This window comes from Myotis yumanensis, unplaced genomic scaffold, assembly GCF_028538775.1.
Source record: "Myotis yumanensis isolate MYYU_CA2020_CCGP unplaced genomic scaffold, mMyoYum1.0.hap1 SCAF_6, whole genome shotgun sequence".
Taxonomy (NCBI): Eukaryota; Metazoa; Chordata; class Mammalia; order Chiroptera; family Vespertilionidae; genus Myotis; species Myotis yumanensis.
In genome coordinates, this window is record NW_027223757.1 from 19480877 (window position 1) to 19503981 (window position 23105).

Here is a 23105-nt window from a genome sequence, read left to right on the forward strand (position 1 = left end):
CTCAGTTTCCTCAATTATAAAACAGAGATAATAATTATCCCTATCCTCATATTGTAAAGTATAGAGGAATCAGTATTCGCATATAGGATATTCTCAAAAGCACACAGGGCAGTACTAGACAATACAGGGCAAATAAAGATTAGCTGTTGTTATATATTTTTCACCATAAGAAAGCCCAGCCTTCTCAAAAATTATACTTAAAAGCAACTGTAAACTGTTAATCAAATTGGTGACCATTTGCTACAGTTTTTCCATATTCAAAAATACAAGTTGCTTTCTTCCCTTCCCACTTCCTCTTCGTCTGTCCATCTCTGAGCTACATACAAAGATTAATCTGATCGATACTAGAGTTCCTAAAAAATAACGGCATCCCAAGAATGAGCGGCTCAGACGGGTTTTCCCCAATGTATCATGCTCTTCCTTGCTCGAGCCCTCCCCTAGGAAACCAAAGAAACTTCTTTACTCCACAATCAGTGTGTTGGCAACAACTTTCAAAATCAAAAGCAAGTTGACTTACTGTAAAAGAAAATTCTGTCCGAAAGTAAAATGAAGTACGTTTATTACAAAAGGCTGTAATAACTAGATCTCCCTCAGAGCAACACAGCCTCTCAGAACCCAAATCAGAGAATTTCCTCCTCGTGAACTTGTCTTCCCATCCCCCCCGCCCCCCGATTCACCAGAGGCTTCCTGAGCATGCCACACGCGATTATCAGGGAGCACTAGAAAGCCAACCCACTTCACCCCAAAATCTGACCAATGACAGTAGCTTCTAGCCTAGTACTCCACCAATAAGATGCCAAACCAAAGGTTTCCTGCTAGGCAAGCTGACAGATGCCAGAGGCTTACCCAGAATTCCCTTGGCTCCTCACAAGTAGTTGACTTCTTCCAAGGTCATCCTCTTCCCTGGGCTACTAGGAAAGCCAACCACTTGGATATTCTAGCGAAACATAGGCTGAGAGCTTCCAAATCCTCATAACTGCAACCACGATTTATATACTCTGGCTTTCTCCAGATTCACATTTCTTTCAGAAATCAGGGGAAAGTTCACCTTGTCAACTTTCATTGAATTACCTCCTAAAAACCATTCGTTATAAGCACAAGTTTCATCACTTTATGATGTCAAATGGCTGCAAATGCTGAGCAAGCACTACGCTTACTTGTTAAGGATCAGCCCAGCTTCTACATACCACACCCTCAAGACTTGCAACTCTAGTCCAGGGGTCTCGGGGGGAAAAAAATCATAAACTACCAGTTTCCTAACTTACTAGTAACTGCAAATGGTAAACTATGAAAATGCAAAGGGTCTGATGGTCTACTGACAGAGCTTGTGGCTGAAACCTTGGGCCCATAGAGTTAAGAAAGTGCTCTCTGCCTGTCTGGGGCAGACAAGCCATAACTTCTTCCTTCTCTGTGCCAACCAGAACCATCAGGACACCCCAGCTCAGGCTCAAAGCCCTCTCCTCAATGCAGGTACTTTCCTACCCCAAAACCAAATCCTGCCCAAACCACTCCAACAAGATGAAACTGTCTCTGATCCTCTTAAATGAATGTAAGATGCCCTTCCTCTGCGAATACCCGTAACAGGTTGTTGATTTCTTCAACCTCCATTATAGTGGTTGTAACTTCCTGTTCTGCATCAGATATGTGACACAGCTCATCAGCCGTAGCAGAAATTAGAAAACCCTTATAGGAGTCGCTCTCTGACTAGCACAGGGCAGAACACAAGTACCTGTTCAACAAACTTCACACAGGTACCAAGCAGTTTGTTGTGTTTTTAATGATGTCTCATCATTGACAGCTGTCCTGGGTAATGAAAACAAACACAGCTCCTACTCGTGACAATGAGTCCATCTTTTGGAGCTTAAGCAGGACTGATTCTAATGCACAGCATCTAATAATTGTCTAATAAAAAAAAAATAAATAAATAAAAAACCTCTATTTTCTACTTCCTTGAGAATCGCAATTGTCCCAAGGCCCAGAGGCAGATTCCAAGTCATTCTTTCCATCCAAAAATGTATGTGCTGTTACTCTTCTTAGTCTGGAATTTAACAAACACGCTGAACCAAGGGGGCTAACCTGACATTTCTAGGGGAAGAAGTCGTTGTTACCACTAATGACCGCTCCCCAGACAGGCCTCAGAGGCCTCGTCAGCAGTGGGGAGCAAACTTATCAATCTCTATCATAAAAAGACAACAGCCTGGAGAAACCCAGCAGCTACCAGGCAATGACTCTCTCAGGTAAAGGCGGGAGCTTCTCCCAGAAAGGAGAAAGGGACAGATAATGTTTTGACATTTGAAAATTTCTTCAGAGGATTTCAATGAGAGATACAGAGACAATAATCCATTTAATATATATATATATATATATATATATATATATATGAATAGTTTCAGAAATCATTCTAAGTGTGAAGGTAAAATACACACATAGAGACACCTTCCTATTCCTCTTTTTCATTGCTCAGAAAAATTATACATTTTCCCACTCACTTTTCATGGGGATCTGAGACAACAGCCTCCCTGGATAAACAATTCTTTCCATACCTCCCCCACTCCTGGCATCCCAGCCTTCAAATTTCCATTCTGAATTTTGAAACTACAAAGAGGTTTGACCATTTAAGTCAACTTGTCATTTAATTTTTTTAAATATATTTTTATTGATTTTAGAGAGGAAGGGAGAGGGATAGAGAGAAACATCAATGATGAGAGAGAATCATTGATCAGCTGCCTCCTGCACACCCCCCACTGGGGATCGAGCCCACAACCTAGGCATGTGCCCTTGGCCAGAATTGAACCTGGGACCCTTCAGTCTACAGGCCAATGCTCTTATCTACTGAGCCAAACCACCTAGGGCATAATTTTTAAAGGGGGATAGTTAATGTCTGTTTTTAAAATAATTATGTAAATTCAAATTAAATCTAATGCTAATAACAAGAAAACCTGGGATTGCTTTAACTAAAGAGTCCATTCATAACATTTTGTTCATCACAAAATCAATACAAATTTCCTGCCCATGTAAATTCATATGTATATGTGAAATGATTTGTATGGAAATTATAAGTTGAAATAAAGTTATTCATAAACTGCTAATACTAACTTCACATTAGTATAGTGCTTAAACTGGTACATGCCATTAAAATAAATAAAACCACTGATGAATTAAATATATGCTTATCAGATATATTCCTCCTACAAATGCTATAGTTAAAATGAAAAAGCCTTAAATATCAGATGTGTCTTAAGCAAAACTCTTAAATATCTGATGTGTAGATTTTCACTCTAGTCTCAAGTCATCTGTCATTACGTATAACATATATATTCTCCAATGTAAAATGATTCATGTTCCAAACATAATAAAACATGATGACAATTCAGAAAGTAAAGAAACCACTGATTATTTACATTACTCACAGGTACAATTTTAGACACTATAAATAATGTTTATTTTCAAACAAATAATTAATATTGTCCTTCTTTGGCATGTAAGGTAATGCAAATAAAATAATACATTGTGTAAATATTTATTTTGAAAATATTCATGCATAGAAGAGGAAAATATTCATGCATATCAATAATGCAGCATTATATAGATTTGTAGCATTTAATAATGCTCTCAAAAAGAATGAAAACATTTTGTTCTGTGATTTCATGAGCTTAACCACCTATGTCACAATTTAGGAGATTCATGAGGGACCAAATTCCTGATGAAATTCACTCTTTCAATCATTTCTTCAAGATGCTTGGAGTATTAAAATTTCAGGTGAGAATTTAAAGACTAACTCTCTCCAAACTTTAAAACTTACTGGCCAGAGGTTCCTCAAAACAAAATTTTATAATAGACATTTTTAATTTTAGTCCTATAATTAAAAATAACAGTACACCTGAACAGGTGTCTCCCTGGCCACCTACCCAGGAAGCTTATTTGAGGAGATGTGAACTAACCAAAGGTCTCTAATGGATACCCCATCCATGTAACTACAGGAATCTTCTCCCACCCATCGTCTGTTTTCAGGTCTCCCCAAGGCCATCGAGGGGTTACATACATGCCTCCCTACAGCCAAGAGCTCTGGTCACTGCTGTGCCTCAGGGTCTCACTCCTTCCTGGTCAGCCCTCAGCGGCCTCCAGGCTCCTTGGAGGCTCCTGCAGGTCCCCTCCAGTGCCACCTGTGTCTCAGGTACAGCCTCCTCTTGCAGCCACCAGGGGCTGCCTCGGTGCTGCCACTGCCAGCACCTCTGTAAGGTGACAGAAGCAACTGTCCCTTACTTCTCAACTCCTCTCCTTTTCTAGTCTCTGCCCATGTTTCTGTTCTTCACCTTGAAGCCCAGGGACACCCCCTCCCTCCTTCCCTAGACTGAGACCTTTAGGCCCATTGGCCCGAGACAAAACGCATGCTTCCTTCTCCCCAGAGAGGCAGGTTGTCCAGGGAGTCACGCAGCCTGACAGGACCCCTTTCTCAAGACGATCCCATCATGTCTGGGTTCCCCGGCAGCACGGGGTTCATATATCCTTCCCCTTTCCTGCACTGGGGCTGCAGACGTAGCACTTTGGGAAGATCGCTCCATGCAAACCATTTTTCCAGGCACAGGGACAATGGACATAATGTCAAGAATCTATAAGGCCATGTCAAGGGGGCTTTAAAAGGCACAGAATCTTGGGAGACACCTAGGAGAGCATGCAGTCTTCCCCCAAAGAACTCTACCTGGTACAGCAGTGCAGGGTGGCATCCCTCGGAGAGCAGGGGCGCTTGGAGTGGGCACAGAGTGCTATTCTTGCTAAGATTAGCCATTTGTGGCAGCAGGACATGTCATGCAGGGACACCTTGGCCTGGGAATCAACTATTTATAAAATAGGTCTAGGTTTAGGACCAAGAATAAGGCAATTCCCCAAACTTTGGCCTCCTGTCAAGTTCCAAATTACTTTGCCTAAAAGTAGGCAAGCTCCAGAAAGAGCTGTGGTGAGTTGATCACTTGGTTGTCAGTTATAAACTGAGAAATCTATTTGCATTGAAAAAATATCCATGGCTAAGCTCTGTAGCCACCCAGCCAGCCCTCACTCACCACCTTCTTCAATCACCTTCTTCAATATTTTCTGTAATTTAATGAAAAGCGCTTTTGAAACAGCAAATAAGCCATTTTATTTTGATACTTTTGGGTGTGTGGTAGGCTAAGACTTCAATGTTGTTGTGGCCCCTGAAGTATTTGAATGACTTTATTAAGTGGACAGAGTTGTTCGTTAGCTAGTGTGTGACACCTCCACACTTGCACAGCAGAAGAGAATTGCTTATTTAGATTCCAGTGGGAAGTTCTCATGCAACAGAGAAGGAAGGTACTGGGACCGTCTAGTTAGGGAAGACCTGCAGGCAATGTAGCTTCACAGCTGTTTCACTGTACTGTTTCAAGAGTTAAATCTGACTATTCAGCTTTTGTAGAAAAATACAACCATCAAATGGCAATGAGAGTGGTGGTAGTGGTGACAGCAGTATATTTTAAAGGCATATCTTGTTACTGTGTCACACGGGAGATTTTTAATGCATTTGAAGGGTTTCCAGTTTATAAATGCCAACGAGTAGAGAGAGAAGAGGGGCTCCAGACTAGGGCTCTCTCCTCCAACCAGTATACAGGTACCTTTACTTCTCCATCAGCTCCTGCAGCCCCACCACAGCCCAGACTGCTGCTTTGAAAAAACCAGGTGACAGCCCTAGCTGGTTTGACTCAGTGGATAGAGAGTGGGCCTACGGACAGAAGGGTCCTGGGTTTGATTCCGGCCAAAGACACAGGCTCCGGTTGCAGGCTTGATACCCAGTAGGGGGCGTGCAGGAGGCAGCTGATCAATGATTCTCATCATTGATGTTTCTCTCTCTCTCTCTCTCTCTCTCTCTCTCTCTCCTCCCCCCTTCCTCTCTGAAATCAATAAAAATATTTTTTTTTTAAAAAAAAAGAACCAGGTCACGGCCTTCCACAGCAGACCCTTCCCATGACCAAGGCCCCACTGCTATTCACACCCTTGCTTTGAATACAGAGAAATTGAAGAGAGACAACAGCAGCATCTAGGCCTCTCAATAGAATGCAAAGGACCCCCCGCCCCCGTTCAATCCAGAATTGATCCGCACACAAGCTGTGTGACCTGAGGCTATCTGTTCCATGTATGTGAGCTTTCTCTTCTTTAAGACAAGGATAATAATTCTTACCTATGAGGATCAAACAAATTCTATTTTAAACATTGGAACATAGACAGTACTCAATAAATATTTGTTTTTCTTTTCCTCTATGATCTAATTTGACCCAGTTACATGAATAGCTGACCACAAAATGCCAGGAGACTCCTCAGGGCCACACCAAATTATTTACTAAACGGCAGAATTTAGTAAAACTATTTATTACTTTGTGGCAGTAAATGGTATCTTGGGGCCTGAAAGTAGTGAAAGTGATCTCCCAAAGTGCCGACTTTACCAGCAGCACCCTGCTCAGAACCCACGTTGGATAACCTTCTCGCAATACCAAAGAAAACGGAGTTTTTATTGCTACAAAAAGGAACACAAACGACTAGACAATCGAGCACTCCACTGTAGTTTATCTTGCTCTGTATCTACTTCTAGAAACCACATTCAGTTTACAAAAGTTGGAAACAAATAATTTCTGTGAATGACAGAGCGGGGAAGACAGACAGCAGACTGCCCAGGTTCAAATCCCAGCTGTGCCACTTTCTAGCTGTAGGGCCTCAAGCAAGTCACTTTACCCTCCGTGCCTCCAGTTCTTCAGGTATAAACTGGGGATATCACCTACCTGCTTGGGTTGTTATGAGGATTAATTGAGTTAACATCACCTCTAACTTGTCTGAAAACCTATGTTCTGAAAATTTTTTTAAAAAATTAAAACACTGAGGTTGTCCTATTCTTTTAAATGGAAAAAGTAACATACTACATGACTACCCAAGACCCTCAACCAGTTTTCTAAAACATAACACACAGCAAACCTCCAACACATAATCAACAAATGATCATGTTGACTGCAAAATGCTTAAAATGCTGCTTACTGAAGATCAAGAACTAGTAACATTACATGTTGTTTCTGGGCAGTGACATGGCAGATGTCCTTTGGGCCAACACTGTGTATGTTTTCACAATGTCCACAACATACTAAAAAAAATAACTCGAGATATTTCCCCCACATTTGTTTTTAAAAATTCGTACTGGGTTTGCAGGCATACATATAGATGTTCCCTCCAAAAAAACATAAGCTGAAAATTGTCATATTAAAAGACTTATGTGCTGTGAGGCTTGGGTATTAAAAAGTAAACAACATTCTTACCGTTCACTAAAGGAAGACCCTGCAGGGAATGCCTGTATGAGTGAAATGGATGGTGGCCAATAGAAGAAGGGCAATTTAACATTAACAACTACTAAAAATATGTTCCTGATTCTAAATTATACAATATTTCTGCATATAAAGAAAAAGCAATATTTTTGGATTTCACAAATTGTGTTCCCTGGAACATCAGTAATAAGTGTTCTTTAAAAAAATAAAATAAAAGGCTCCTAGGAATATGTTTCTTGCCACAAAATTTTTTAGGAATTCATAATACATGCTAAGATATTTATTACATGCTACAAGAAGTCCTGCATGAAACTTTGTTTACACCAAAACATTAGACCACAACGCCCTTTTCTAATAGAACACCTAGTAACAGTGTTCCACACACAGTTTGGGAAACAAAGATCTAACAATTTGGCTTATTGTTTGAAGAGATTTTGCTTTAAGCAGATTAACAAACTCTTAGGCTCGACTGAAATCTATAGAAAGCTATTAGAATGGGCCTTTCGTTTTATGGATACCTAGCCTGGACTGTGATTTCAAGCTTCAGGCTTCAAACTAAGCTCAAAAGGGAATACAGTTGACTCTTGAACAATGGGCGGAGGAAGGAGAGTGGGGGCACCACCACCCCACTCCCCACAGTCGAAAATCCACTTATAACTTTTGACTCCCTAAAAACTTAACTACTAATAGCCTATTGTTGATCTGAACCCTTGCCAATAACATAAACAGTTGGTTCACATATATTTGTATGTTTCATGTATTATATACTGTATTCTTACAATAAAGTAAGCTAGAGAAAAGAAAATCATAAGGTTCGCCTGTAGGTTTTTTTCAAATTGTCACAAATCTCCAACAAATTTTCCAATATATTTATTGAAGAAAATCCACATATAAGTAGGCCTGCACAGTTCAAACCGATGTTGCTCGAGAGTCCACATGGGAGCTGCTCTCGGCACAAGCATGTACGGCAAAGGCAAGAGTAACAGCAGCGCCGTCCCGTCCAGCAGCCAGGCCTGGGAGAAGTTAGCACTCTACATATATGAATATCTGGCCCATGTGGAAGCTCAGAAATCGGCCCAAACGTTTTTATCAGAGATAAGATGGGGGGAAAAACATCACATTAGGGGAGCCACCAGGATTCTTACATTCTTGGTGTATATTGTGGGATCTCTACTGTGCAGCTCCAGAAAGACAGGAAACATATGAATATTCAAGGGAAGCAAAAGCCTTCCATGATGATAGTGCTGCAGCAGCTCCCCAGTCCAGTGCCAGGAACCATTCCCCCAGGAGATGGCATGCCAGTAGGTCCTGTACCACCAGGGTCCTTTCAGCCTTTTATGTCACCTCAGTACCCTGGAGGTCCAAGACCCACAGTGAGGATACCTACCTAACCAGGCACTTGGAGGGGTCCCAGGAAGTCAGCCATCACATCCCAATAGAATGGGCCCAACTGGACAACAAGGACCTCCAAATACGGGTGGGCCAATGCCCAGAATGGCACCTCCAAGAGGAATGGTGCCCTTAGACCACAAAACTATGGAGGTGCAATGAGACACCTACTGAATGTTTTAGGTGGCCCTGGAATGCCTAGAATGAACATGGGTCCAGGTGGTGACAGACCTTGGCCAAACCCAACAAATGCCGATTCAGTACCATACTCCTCAGCATCTCCTAGGAGCTATGTAGGTCCCCTGGGACATGGAGGGCCACCAGGAACACCCATCATCCTAGTCCAGCAGATTCAACCAACTCTGCAGACAACATGTATACATGAATGAATGCAGAACCTGCTAGACCTAACAAGCCTAATTTTCCAATGGGCCCTGGTTCAGATGGACCCATGGGTGGAATGGAGTCGCATCACATGAGTGGCTCTTTAGGCCCAGGAGGTATGGACAGTATTTCCAAGTTCTCTCCTACTTGGAATAGCATGACAATGAGTGTGTAATCCATCACCAAGTCTCTTCATGAAAACCACAGTGAGTCAGCCCTTCACAGAACTACTAGGGAAGAAAATTATTCATCACACTGTACAGTTAAACAAAGGAATCTTAGTCACAGCAAATCAACTTTTTATTTCCTGGTCTTCCCTATTTTGTGAAGAAAGTGGGTTCCAACGTGATTCAAACAACTGCACAGAGCAGCATGTAAGAATTACCCTAAAATTAACTACAAATAATTATCTGTGTATGTGTATGTGTGGGAAAGAGAATGTATTATATATGTATATGTTATATGGTCATATACACATGCATACATTGACCCACAGGACACTGTAAAATATTATCACATGACATCTTAGATAGAAATAAGTAGGGACTTTCATCCTATCCCTTTTTCACACTTACATTTTAATTTTTAAAAGTTGTTCCTGCCCCTCCCTGAACTATTTTGTGCTGTGTATATCACTGCTTTATGTATGTTATTTTTTAAGGTGAATTCAGATGCGATGGTTTTGTAAATGTCTGCAATCATAGATAGGAATAAAATAGTTTATTTGAGAGTTTTCATTAAGTTGCATCTGATGCAAGTTATCCTGGTGGGGAGGAGTAGGACGAGTCAACTGTAGTTTCTTTCCTTTGCTTGCAAAATGGAGATGATATGATTATCAATCTGTAGTATAGGAATGAAAAAAAATGTAGTGAAAATGTGGTTCTCTAAATCACCCTAAAATCTGAGGAATTAAGTCATCTGACAAAACATTACCATCATTCCAATAATTTAAATTGAGGCAGTAGGTTCTCACAAAAACAATGATAGTCTTAAACTGAAATACAATGTATTTTTAAAGAAATGTAAACATATTCTAATCTTAAGGTACAGTTTTTTAAAAATTCCCTTTTTTTAAGGGAAACACACTCTCCTGGTCCCCTGGAGTTCAGAGGTTATCCTAGCCATTTATCTCCCTCCTTGCTGTGAAGGAAGTGTGGCAAGAAGCAAATACAGTTTAGTAATAGTCATAATAAAGCACAGGTTTGTAAACAAGGAAGAAAGGAAATCCTGCAGTGATGCTACTGAGGTATGAAGGCTCAATTATAACTGTTACCAGAAAACTGCTAAATGTAACTCATGTACTGGGAGTAGAAAAACCAAGTAATTCAAATACTAATAATTAATTTTTATATAGCCTCTGGGATGTCTTCCAAAAGTACTCTATCATCTCAAAAATATCATGTACTCCAAAGTACTACATTTGTGTCCAATAGTCCCTTAGCATAAATATCACTGGATAGATGTAAATAAATAAGGGCCTTTGGCAACTTTGCTGCTATCAAATAAAAGGAACATGTTCTTTGCAAGGAGTATCTCATTTCCCAGGACTCTATTCTTCCCAAATTCAAATTTACATCCTTTTTTGAAAAATATTTTTAAGAATCAAGCATAAGCTTTTGGTGGAAAGAAAATAAAAAAGATCTAAACTACACTACAAATAATAAGAACTCAACCCTTCCAAAAATATCAAATATCAACTCACAAATACAGGATATGGAATCTATCTACTGCTAAGGATAAAGAAAAATTAGGGTAAAGAAAAATGCTCTTCTAGTGGAGAATTCTGAAGTCAAGCTCCAAAGAACGGAAGTTTCTATATTACAGTAGAAGCTAGTAAACCCAGGAAAGGCAGATAAGGACAGATGCTTGTTGCCTACTGATGATGGCTTCCCTATGTGCAAGCCATTCCCTCACTCAGAGGTGAGGTCTATTATTCCACGATCTTGAATCTGAGTTGGCCAATAATTAGTTTGCCAATACATAATGGCCAAGTGGCACTGAGTAACTTGTGAAGCTAGGCCCTCAGAAGCCTGGCAGTTCCACCCAGATGTTGTAGAATGCTCACTGTGGGGTTAGCCAGCAAGAATGTAGGAAGTCTGACTATCCTGATCCACCATGCTATGAGGAAGCCCAAGCTGATCATGTGGAGAAGCTGTGCAAGCAGAGATGACCCAAAATAAACCCGGACATAAAGAAGCTTTGGTGACCCCGCCTCAGGCCTCCTTGCTTGATGGACCCCAAGAAAGAACTTGATTATAATCCTTCAGAATCAAGAAAGAAAATTATTTTAAACCACTAAGTTTTATAGTGGTATGTTACACAACAGATAGCAAACAACCACCTTGACTTTCAAGATAGGGGTCACAAGGTCATGGTGCCTGGGCCAGATCTCACTTGCAGACAGAATTTGGCAGGGCGGGGGTGGGATGGTGGGGCAGCTTATTCAGTATTCTAAAAATTCTAGCTAACATTTTCTACCAAAACCCAAACTTTTATGAGGTCTGTATTTTTCAGTCATCAACTTCACTCATTTAATACATAATCTACCAGCCCTCTGTTCTTAAATACATGAACCTTTCACTAAGAAACTGGAGCAAAGGATTAATATACTATACAATTACATAAAATATCCAGTGTGATGACACTGTTTGATTATGCTATAATACAGAATGATGAGAAAATGCTACAATTCAAAAGAATTTTTGTCTGGAAATACTAAATCATATATATCCATGTTTTAAATAATAAGTAAAAATATTAATAATCAATTATTTAGTTTAAAAATATATATACAAATTTATTTCTACCTTGATCCAAATAACTTCTATCAGATGATAGATCATAGCTTTGACTGTATTATTTGGACCAGAGAGAAATAAACAGACACACACTCAGTAACTCTAGTAAAAACATTAATTATAGAATAAGTTGGTCGAGTTACATGTTTCTAGACCACCTATAAATAGCCAAAGTTCCTTTCAACTTTCAGTTGCCAATATCTTTCCTTACCCAAACCAAATCTCAATTACTCAGCCACAAATTATTTTAACGTTTTATACCTCAAAAGAGAGAACCATGCCACAGCTTCCTAAATATGATACTGAAAAAGTTGTTTTAGAATCCATTTGAATCATGTGGGAAGCTCTTCAGAGCAGGAATTCTTACATTGATCTATTCTAGGCTTATCATTTACACCCAGCAAAGCCCTTCACAGCTGTTTAGTCAAAGTAGATACTTTTAAAAATAATTTAAAAGTTAATAAATTCCATATTTACATATCCTAAATGTCTATCTAACTTATCCAAATCTCTTTCTAGGTAGGATTTTAATTTTATACTGCTCATCAACAATATATGATCCCTACTATTTGCCTCAAAAGAGGGATGGTATCTGACAGACTTTAGCATGGAGAGATTCACCAGATCCCTACAGCCAAACCACCCAAACGTCAAAATTCTTATTAATGTGAATCCCAATATTTTTCTACACACTTCCAGTTTCATAGCAGCAAGATGTTAAGCCATTTACTTCCCAGTTTATTGAATTAATTACATCACATAGTTTTAATCTGATTCAACTAGGATAGCAAGACCATCTATCAATTTCCACCTCCTTAAATTTTCCAAAATAAATGACGCATTTAGACATGCCTAATCCCTAATGGGAGACAGGCATATTGAGGAGCTGTGGAAGACGTGTTTATTGGGGGTGTGCAGAGCTCCCTTTATCTTGGGAAACACATTGTACTCAGAAAGATAAAACTAAAGGCAGCAAAGGACACAGCACCTTCACTTCTCAGGCCACAATGGTCCTGAGAGGCAACAAAGAAATATTGAAAGATAACCCCCAACTTAGTTGAAGATTTTATTTGGGTTTGAAACATTTATTTCTAAGAATGTTATTGGATAGTAGTTATATAGCAGCAATGCCGCAAATAAATGGTGTTTGGGGTTTCTCTGGCTGGTGAACATAAATCTATTAATCCATAAAATGTCACTATTGAAGAATTTACAGCTCCATGGAATTTAAATATAATTTCTGCCATTCTCCCCCCCCTCACCCCCCCCTTATTGAATGCATTTCTAAATGGCATATGTCTCTCTTCTGCCTCCAGTTCAACTTCCTCTAGATACTCTCAGGGAAAAAGTCTCCAGTCGCTCAGAGAGGGAAGCAACAGGCTGCCCTGGTGAGCCATATGTAAGCAGGAGTTGCTGAGTTCATAGCAGCTTCAAGTGCAAGATGTAGGGAGAGCTTTGAGAAGAAATGGCTAAGCAGACAGTTTCCTAGCTCAGGGCCCAGTGCGCTGTAGGCATTCAAAATAAATGTATCATGTATGATATAGATGAAGAGAAAAATCAACAGCTCCGTTTTCAAGTGTGTGCACTAAATGGGAAAGGGGGTGGGGCACAGGGATCAGGGGGAACTGGGTGGGGGAACACATCCCCCCAGATATCTCCATGGATATCACACCCAGCTTAGCCCTGCTCCGTGAAACAGCACTTCTTGGTTATGAGGTCAAGAGTTGTTCATAAAGCACATAAACATGTTGTAAGGGCAACAAAGGTGAAAAACTATCCTTCCTTTAAATACTTTAGTTATAGTGATTACTTTTACCTGTAAGAATTCAAATAACCTAAAGTCAATTTGCTCACTGAAGAACATGAGCAAATAATTTTTTCTTGCTCTACATGACATGATTTTCATTGTACTCTTATTAAGAGTACAAATGATTTAGAAATTTACATCTGCCCAAACTAAACTATGAAAAGCAATTCAAAATAGTCACCTGAGCCTAACATTCAATAGTTTAAAACCCTTCTTGGTAGTCTTGGTAATTATTGAAATAAACATATTCTGAGATATTTTTATAACTCATTTCACAAATGTTATTTTTAAAATTTAGACGTTACACTCCATGTGTATTAAAGCAAACATGCTCTTCCCAAACCATTTACAAGTCAATCTCAAAAATCTGACAGCCCTGAATCATCATAGAAAATTGTTGTGCTTTATATCAAGCACTCTTCTAAGTGCATCACATGTATTAACTCATTCAAGACTCATAAACTCTTGAGTAAGGTATTATTATCCCCAGTTTGTAGAAGGAAAATAAACTGAGGCCCTACAACATTAAACAAGCTGTCCAGGACTCTGACCTGGAAAGCCTCGCTCCAAAGTCTGTGTGTATAATCACTCCACTCCACTCCCTCTCATATTCATTCACTCGGTCCTTCATTCAAACTTTTATTAGCACGACAATTCTGGTTTGGTGAAATGTCTAGGGAAAACTTAAGATATTGTATTGAAAAGGATTTACAAAAATATTCCTCATCTGTATATTTTTTAAAAGCCTCTAAAGCTACATGTTTTATCTTTATAATAATTAACTTTGTGAGGCAGACAAAGCATTGTTATGCTCATCTCCTAGGTAAGGAATCAGATAAAGGTACGTTGTCCTAAATGGCTTGGCCAAGATACTACCTCCCTTCTACAGGCTGCCCTACCCACCAACTACTTAAAAAGACCCCAAAGATCCCCAAATGGTCAAATCATGGGCTGTCTGAGGCAGCTCAGAAAGATTCACTGGCAAATATGATCCTCCTTCATAACTTTGAAGTTAGAAAACAACAATATGGGTCTGCTGGCTATGATATGTAAGACGATAAGGGCAACAAGGCTGAGACGGCCATTAAGAAGAGACATGCTCAAGCTCAAAATGATGAGATGATTAGGCCAGTGAACTGAAGAATCTCAAAGAGAAAGCAGGCGTGCCACATGGCCAGTCACAGAGGGTAGAAGACCAGCGATGTTTCCTTTCCCTATGACCCAGATGCCTGCAAGAAACCCCGTTTTCCCTAAAGATGCTTAAGTGTTCTTTGCAGCTAAAAAGCAACTACCAAAACACATGTGTAAAGGCAATAACATTTCACACTTCCTTTTAACACAGAAATTGAGATACTTAAGGGACTTGAGTATGAGAAAGACTCCAGATGTCACACTGGTCACAGACGTCTCCATGGTTTCTGTTTATTTCTTGCAAAAAAAAGAAGGGGGGCAGGGTGTGGTGGAGGATAAACTTGGCCAGCTCATAGATCACAGCAACAATCATAGAAGTCAAATACTTGCAACAATAAAGATTTTTTTAAAAATAAAATAAAAAGAATTTATCTTCACAGTTACCCAGACATCATCCCTTTTGCTCCCTCTGCCCTAACTCACTCCCAAGATCTTTATTCATCCCCACTCTCCTCCCATAAGGAGACTTCTTATTCTCTATCTCTTCTTATCAAAATAAAAATGTCATTAAATATCAATACCAATCAAAGGCAGCCAAGGGAGTGAGACCTCACTGATCTATGACCATGGAGCACAGGGAACTTCCACTGCAGACAAGTGCAGCCTTGGCCTCTAGAATAGTGGGGTCTTTTTCTAATGTGTGAATGATGCCCATGTTTATAGCTAACAGGGAATCTAATATATATATAAAAGGCTAATATGCAAAGTGTCCCCTCAGGAGTTGGACTGGGAGACCGAGAGTTCGATCACTCACTATGACATGCGCAGACCACCAGGGGGTGGCACAGAACGAGGAAGGCCCCAGCCAGCAGCCAGGGAAGGAAGGCCCCGGCCAGCAGCCAGAAGGCCCCAATCAGCCCTGATCACCAGCCAGGCCTAGGGACCCTACCCATGCACAAATTTCATACACTGGGCCTCTAGTTTAAAAATAAGAGGGGAAAAAAATCATTTTGCTGGTCCAATTATTAAAAACTATTTAAGCCTAAATGCCATCCAATCCAATAGCAATCAATTGTGCATCATTAAATGCATTCATTTTTATGAGTTCATTTTGCTGCAATATTCTTAAAAGCCTGATAAATACTAAGAACTTAAAACATAAAAAGAACAAACATAAACCTTTAAATAAGCACAAGCCCCACTTAGAAAAGAGAGAGATACAGTGCAGGTGAACAAAGAAAGAAGTGGCCATGGGTACAAGGCAAAGTTTGCAGCAGTGTTTTGGGCGGAGCCGTGTCTTGAGATTTATGAATCCTTACATATGAGAGGCATAAAGATAACATAAGTTCTTCACGTTAAGGTAGCTTTAAACAGGCCCACAAAAATCACAAGCCTCACAGATGAGGGCAGTTAAAACTCAAATAACATAAGTAAGTAAAGGTAAGACCTGCCCATTTGAAATACTGGGTGTGTCTTTTCACAATTCAAGAGAAAAGTATAGATAAGGCTTCTCAACTATACGATAGAGAAAGTATGTTTCTATAAAAGCACTCCCATGTCATGAAATAGAGGAGTAGGTTGATTCAGGAAACAGTAATCCATAGATAGGTTAAAAATGTTTTGGTCACCAAATCCTACAAAATTAGAATGAGAAAACATGCCCTAAATTCTAAGGTTAAAAAAAATAAGACATGTAACTTCCATATTGCATTGTAAAAAGTTATAACCATCCCTTCCTTCACCAAAAATATTCATAATTTCAGATAAAACACAAATTCAGAAGGAAAAAACTCTACTCATACTTTAGCACATAGCTGTTTTTTTTTTTTAAATGCTGTGAATTTGTGTAAAAACTTTGACTCATCAAGAATGACAATACCTTTTCCTTAAAGCTTCTCTCAAGATGTTTCTGAGTCGCATGTCCAAAACTGGGCTTCAGATCTTGCCCTGTCTACCTCCCTTCACTCTGGAAGTCTTCCCGATCGAAATCAATGGAGTTGCATAGGCCAAACCTTGCAACAGTCTTTAGTCTCATTTGCTCATATACCACAAACATCAGGAAATCCTACAGGCTCTACCTCCAAAATATTTCATGCTCACCACCTCCACTAACCTAAACAACTAAAACCTTGGCCCAACAAGCCATCACCTTAACCCTCCTGAGTAGTGTCTCTTCTTCTACAGACTACATTCAACAAAACAGCCAGAGAGACCTTCTAAAGCCAAAATGTGCTCTGTTTCCCCATGTTCAAAACCCTCCTCACTCACTGGCTTCCCATCTCACTTGAAGCAACATTAAAAGCTCTTTCCCTAACTCTTACCCCCATATATCTGCAAGGCTCACCTGCCCAGGTCTTCATTTTCCACTGCGTACCCTCCTCTCCCAACCCAGGTGTTTGTTTTCATTGCAGCCCCAGCTCCTAGACAACTGCCTGACACACAGTAAGAGCTCAGCAATTACACGTGGAATGACTGAGTGACCGAATGGTTATGCTTACTCAGTAAGTTGTTGGAACCCAGAAATAGGCAAGCCTTACAAAGTCAAGAACTAAAGCTAAGTATATGAAGATGGCAGTCTTCCATTTGGCCCTTAGGCAGTGGTAGTTCTTAAAGGAGGGAACCATGGAGGCTGCCAAAAGAGGACCCACCCACATTCCATCTTGCCCTAAAAGTCAAGGTTGCAGGCCTCAGTGTGGCCCACCCATGCCCTAAGGCAGGCCTGCTAACATTAGTTCAACTTGCAAATGTGGCTCTGGTTCAAAAGGACACTTCCAAGGTCTTTCAAACTCCAAGGACTGAACTTTATTTAACATGATGGTTAATTTTCAGTTATGGCATTTTTAGTTAAGCACGTGGATTACAGCCGTATTTCTTAACACATGACAAAATATTTATGAAAATGTAACATAATGTTTATGTTATATGGTGCAAGGCTCAATCATTTCCTTCCTTTCCTTTTCCTGGTGTTAAGGACAGAAGCAGCTAGCTAGGCACTGTTTTGTGGGCTTTGCATGGATCATCCCACTTAATCCTCCCAATGAAGTGAGAGCTGTTATGAAGTTCAACTTACAAGGAGAGAGTTAACACTTCTCCAAGACCACACGGCTAACGAGGGTCAGAGCAGAGATGTGAACCCAGGCACGTTGGCCCCAGAGCCCAGAGTTCCAGGATGTACATCACGATGACATAGTGCCTCTTGGTTCTGCTTATTCAGCACCAGAGGCACTTGTGGTCAACAAAACAAGACCCTGCATCACAAATGCTATACATTTATTCATAAAAGACATTTTTTAAAAACCTCAGATATCAACTAGAGTTAAGTCCAATAAGAAGGAAAATATCTTGGAGGCCAATATTTATCAAAAATATTAGCTAAAATGGATACTAAGCAAACAAAATAGTTTTTCTTAAAAAGACAGGAAAGTCAAGGGAGAGCAGTAAGAATAGACAAATTGCACTATTCTTGGAAAAACTGCTTTGCAAAGGTAAACATTAAGAAATCTGCTTGAGCCCTGGCCAGGTTTGCTCAGTGGTTGGAACGTCGGGCCCTTGGACTGAAGGGTCTCAGGTTCAATTCTGGTCAAGAGCAAGTGCCTCGGCTGCAAGCTCAGTCTTCCTCATGGGGGGACAGGGGGTAAGAGAGGAGAACAGTCAATGTGAGAGACACATCGATGATCTCTCTCCTCTCTGTCTCTCCCCCTCCCTTCCACTCTCTCTAAAAATCAATGCAGAAAATAGCCTCAGGTGATGATTAACAAATAAATAAATAAAAATAAAGTGGTTTCTACAAGCTCCATCCCCAAATATTTTTAAAAATAATAATAAATAAAAAGAAATCTGCTTGAAAATAAACAGGTAAATAAAGTCTTATAAATGTAGCTACTCATAAAGTGGTTTCCTTTGTAAACATTTGACTGTGTACAAGTCAGAACAACTAATATTAGCATATTTATTTAAATCCTAATGTTTTAAGGAGAAAATATGACCCCCCCAAAATTGAAAACAGGATTCAGTAAATATTTGAGAGGCTCTAAGAGTAGGAGAAATTCTTTTCCTGGCGTCTAATGAATGTTTCCTGATTGAGAGGGATAATGCAATAGAGGGAATTTTAGACGCACAGGTAACTTATAAAAAGATTAATTCCCTACTATCACAGCTTTTCCAAAGATCAAATAAAATAGGACTTGGTAAGGTAAGGTTAAAAATCAATCACTTTCTATAAATATCCTTAATCATACACATAGTCCTTTACACCTTTCAAATGGCATATACATGAGTTTATCTTACTAAACTAAAAGTTTGATTAAGTAACTCATCAAAGCTCATATTATTTTGAAAAGACCAAATCTTGCAATTAGCCAAGTTAGATTTCTGCACTCCCTCCAGCAACTTTTCAATAGGTGGTAGTGGGGGTGAGGGTAGGGGTGGGGAGAGGGGGGGGTCGGGAGGACAGAATCTAACTTTTTCCTCTTTTTAAGAGTTTGATTTGTTTAGGTTTGGTTTTGCCTTTTGAAGAGCTTTTTAAAATAGGCATCAACCATCAACTCTGTATCTCTGAACAGCTTCCCACTGGCTGACCAACCGAGCCAGAACCAAAGTCCTGCGCATTCCTTCCCCCACAATCCTCAGAAAGTCAAATTCTCAGCCCATCCACTCTCAAATCACTCCTCCCTCCATCCATCCCCTCCCACCCGCTTGCACTATCTCAACCCTTCCAGGCTAAACAGGGTACCTCCCAAAGTAACACTAAGCTTATCTGATAAATTATTCCATGCTTAAGGGGAAAAGCTACTAGGGACTGGCTCTCTTCTCTCCTCCCTGCCTTTCCTCCCAGCCGTCAAACCAGAGCTCCCATCTTCTCCTGCCGACATAACTGTCCCTAGGACTTGAATTCGGTGGTGAGAATCTGGGGTCAGTATGCACAAGCAATATGGCAGCCAGCAGGAGCACTCACTGCGTGAGCAGTGCCCAGGCTGCTACATCAGTGCCTCCAGATTCTGCTTTAGCATAGGCTGAGAACGGTCTGTTCCTCTCTATGTTCTCTCAACCCACAACAGGCTGCAGAACTACCAACACAGGATAAAGCCTCCAGAACTGGATATGCAGCCCCAGGCAAAGGCCTAGACCCACAGACCTTGTGACAACTGAATCCATTCCTGGAGGGTTGGTGTCCTCAAGGTGAAACCCTCACCTTCCCTAAGGTTCCTTCCACTCTCACAGTAAAGATCCAAGAGGCAGCTCAGCTCCTCGGGCCACCCAGAGGAGAATGTCACAGGAAAATATGCCAAGCTTGCACATTCTGGCAATTTTGACTGTCATGTGGACTCCAAGTTATGAAAGGTATGGGGCTGGTGTCACAGACTGCTTACTGCTGAGAGGTCACATCACTGCTCCACAAAAGAGAGATGAAAACACTTTATGATCTCACAGAAAATACTTAAAGCAACAGAAAATAAAATGGAAATATGCCTAAGGCCCAGGAGGCAGGTCCCTCATGTCTTTGGAAATGAATTCATTCTCAATGGGACACATACTGTGGTTGCTACAGAAGAAAAGTTCTGGTCAGCCTGGGTACCTCAGGCAGAACATAGCAGCCAGCCATTCCTTTGATTTGAACACCCCTCCCCTCCCCCCGCCCCCATTTGGGGATTTTAAAACAAATGAAAGAAGGCATTATTTCAGCTTAAGGCATAAGCATAAGTCAGTCACATAAGAACAAAGGAGGTTTTATTATCACACGGAACGTCATGGAGGAAACATGCTTACTGACAACTACTTTAGTGTTTTACACAATCAGGTTAGCATTTGCGTTTTGCAAGCGTCCAGGCTAATATTTACAATTTCTATCTAAGGCTGAGGTGAAAATATTCGGATAGTGAGAAGGTCATTAAGGGAAAGAAGGAAAAAAAAAAAAAGTCCTTGAAAACAGAACAAAGTACACAGATAGAGAGAAAGGTACTCCGCACCTCAGTGGTCTGTGGAACATTTGCCCTTTCCACCTATAAAGTGATTTAACATTAACCACGTTTCTCTGGCCTCACTGTACTATCTCCCCACAAAAACTCCTTTTTGAAAGCCCCCGCCCCCACACACGCACACACCCAAATCCACATACACAAAAGAATATGAGACACACCGCCCCAGGCAGTGTCTTGGGCTTTTTGCCTAAGAAGTTTGCTTTCAGCAAAGGAGAGAGGGAAGAAAGAAAAAAAAAGACTCTAACAACAACAGCTTGTACAGTGAACACCCCCCCTGCTGTTGGCACACTTTCCCAACTAACAGTTCCAGCGCTGAGCCTTGAGCCCATTCAAGAATTCCACCTCATAGGAAGTGTTTCAAATATAGTCATTTGATCTTTCAGCATTTGCAAATGCACCTGCTAAGCAACAAGTCTGACAGCCGTAGCCTCAGCCCTCCCTCCCCATCTTTCCCAGCAATTATGTGAGGGGTTTCCGACTTGGACTAGAAGAGATAGATGCAGAGTCCATGAAACCCCCGCCAAACACTTCTGCAGCTGCAGGCGGTCGGGTTCCGCATGCGGAGTCCTTCCTCCGTCCCCGCGCCAACTACCCTGTCACTTCTTTCCTGGAGCAGGTGAGCGGTTTTTTGTTTTGTTCTCTGGCTTTCAAATGCCAGGGCTTACCTGGAGGTGGCTTCCTCCCCTCCCTGGCCATGGCTCTCCCCCACGGCCCGATCCTTGCTGCTGGGGTGGTAGGCAGTGAGCACGACTCCCTGGGAACTGGAGAGCCAGCTCATGGTGAGAGAAGGGGCATAATTTCTGCGAGCCTGACACTGAGAAGAGGAGTGAAGTTCCTGGCTCGCCTGGCAACTCCGTTCATTAGCATCGGCCAGCTCCTCCTCCCGAAGCCAGCGATTCACACGGGAGGGGCGGGGCCTCTCCCCTGAAGGGCTGCCCGGCTGTCCAATGGGAAGGGCTGTGACTCAGTATTGTTTCAGCCCGGGGCCATTCCAGTGTGAATGCTTTAGTTAAGAGATATAGGGGTGGAGGATTACTTGTTGCCACCACCCAGGAGAAATTCAAATCTGATTCAACTGCCTGGCTGTAGACTCCTCTCATCACTGTAAGCAGAAGCCGTCTTGGCTAGGAAACAATGAGCTACCGCAGAGACTTTTCCCCTTCCCAATTCCTGTTTCCATCTGATAATTTCTGCTACTTCATGTAACATGAGTAAGGGCATTTCTTAACCCCTTCCCGGTCAGCGTAGCAGAAACCAATGAGCCTGCTGCAAAACTGGGCAATGACAGGTCCCAAGAAAGACTTCACCTCTTGTGTCAGGTTAAAATGTCACAAAAATGATTGTGTACCCTGCAATGTTGTCTTCTTTCACACAAAGGTCAATGCCAAGTTTCAAAACACCTTTCAGAGAGAGAGAGAGAGAGAGAGACAGAGAGAGAGAGAGACCTATCTACCAACACTTAAATGAATGCTATTCCTGAGAATAAAAATAAAACTTAGCATTTGTTTAGCACCGACATATGAGGCTCCCTATGCCAGTATTCAGTGTAACTCTGTATCTCTCTATATCTCTCTGTCAAACACATACCCTACATCATAGATATCACCTGTATTTTGCAAAGTATGACAAAAGTGAAGCTTAAATACAGGTTAAGTAACTTGTCTACCATAACACAATTGTTCTGTGCCAGGAGCTGGGTTTGAACAAAGTTCTGGGCTGAATTCCACTTTTTTTTAACCAGCTCGCTGTTCTTTGTCTTATAGATGAGGAAACAAGCTCAAAAGTTATGAAATTCCAAGACATGTTTCTGTTCTTTCTCCCCTAAAAATAGTCTACTCTCTTCTATATACCTACCAGTCTAAGTTGAAGTGGGTTATTATTGACCTTTATGATCTATCAAAAATTCCTCATGAATAACTTTTCAAAGTCATCATTCCATAAGCATATTATTTACACTTTTTTCATTATTTAAAATTATCATGAGACACAGACAGTGTGGTGAAGGCCTGGGGTGGGGCGGGGGCAGGGTAGAAGGAGGAAGTGGGAAGAAAATAGGGGACATCTGTAATAATGCCAACAATAAAAGTAAACTTTAAAATTATCGTGAGAAATAATTACTTTATAGATACTTATACACGCTTAAAGTATTTAAATTTATTTTTTAATCCTATCTTTCATATCTACAGGGAACTGTCATTTTCAAAAGTCTTCCTTTAAAAAAAAAAAAAAAGCTTATCATAGCTTCCTTTCTGCCCCTCCACAATTAGTTATTGAATCTTTGCATTTTCATCTCCTTAGGCTCTAC

The 23105-nt window shown here is 40.8% G+C and overlaps 1 protein-coding gene and 1 pseudogene across 2 annotated transcripts in view; one reads left to right on the forward strand and one right to left on the reverse strand.

Annotated features, from left to right (window-relative positions):
- The window catches only part of ARHGAP18 (Rho GTPase activating protein 18), a 164457-nt gene that overhangs the window by 102086 nt on the left and 39266 nt on the right, over positions 1 to 23105 (reverse strand). Inside the window, exon 1 of one of the 2 annotated variants that reach the window (XM_070417659.1) lies at positions 21466 to 21650. The exons of the other annotated variant lie outside the window; for it this stretch is intronic. Within the exon in view, the coding sequence (XP_070273760.1) occupies positions 21466 to 21578 (113 nt within the window). The 5' untranslated portion in view covers positions 21579 to 21650. Of the gene's footprint in view, positions 1 to 21465; positions 21651 to 23105 lie in introns of those variants that run through there. 2 annotated transcript variants of the gene reach the window in all.
- Positions 8274 to 9329, forward strand: LOC139013049 (single-stranded DNA-binding protein 2 pseudogene; annotated as a pseudogene).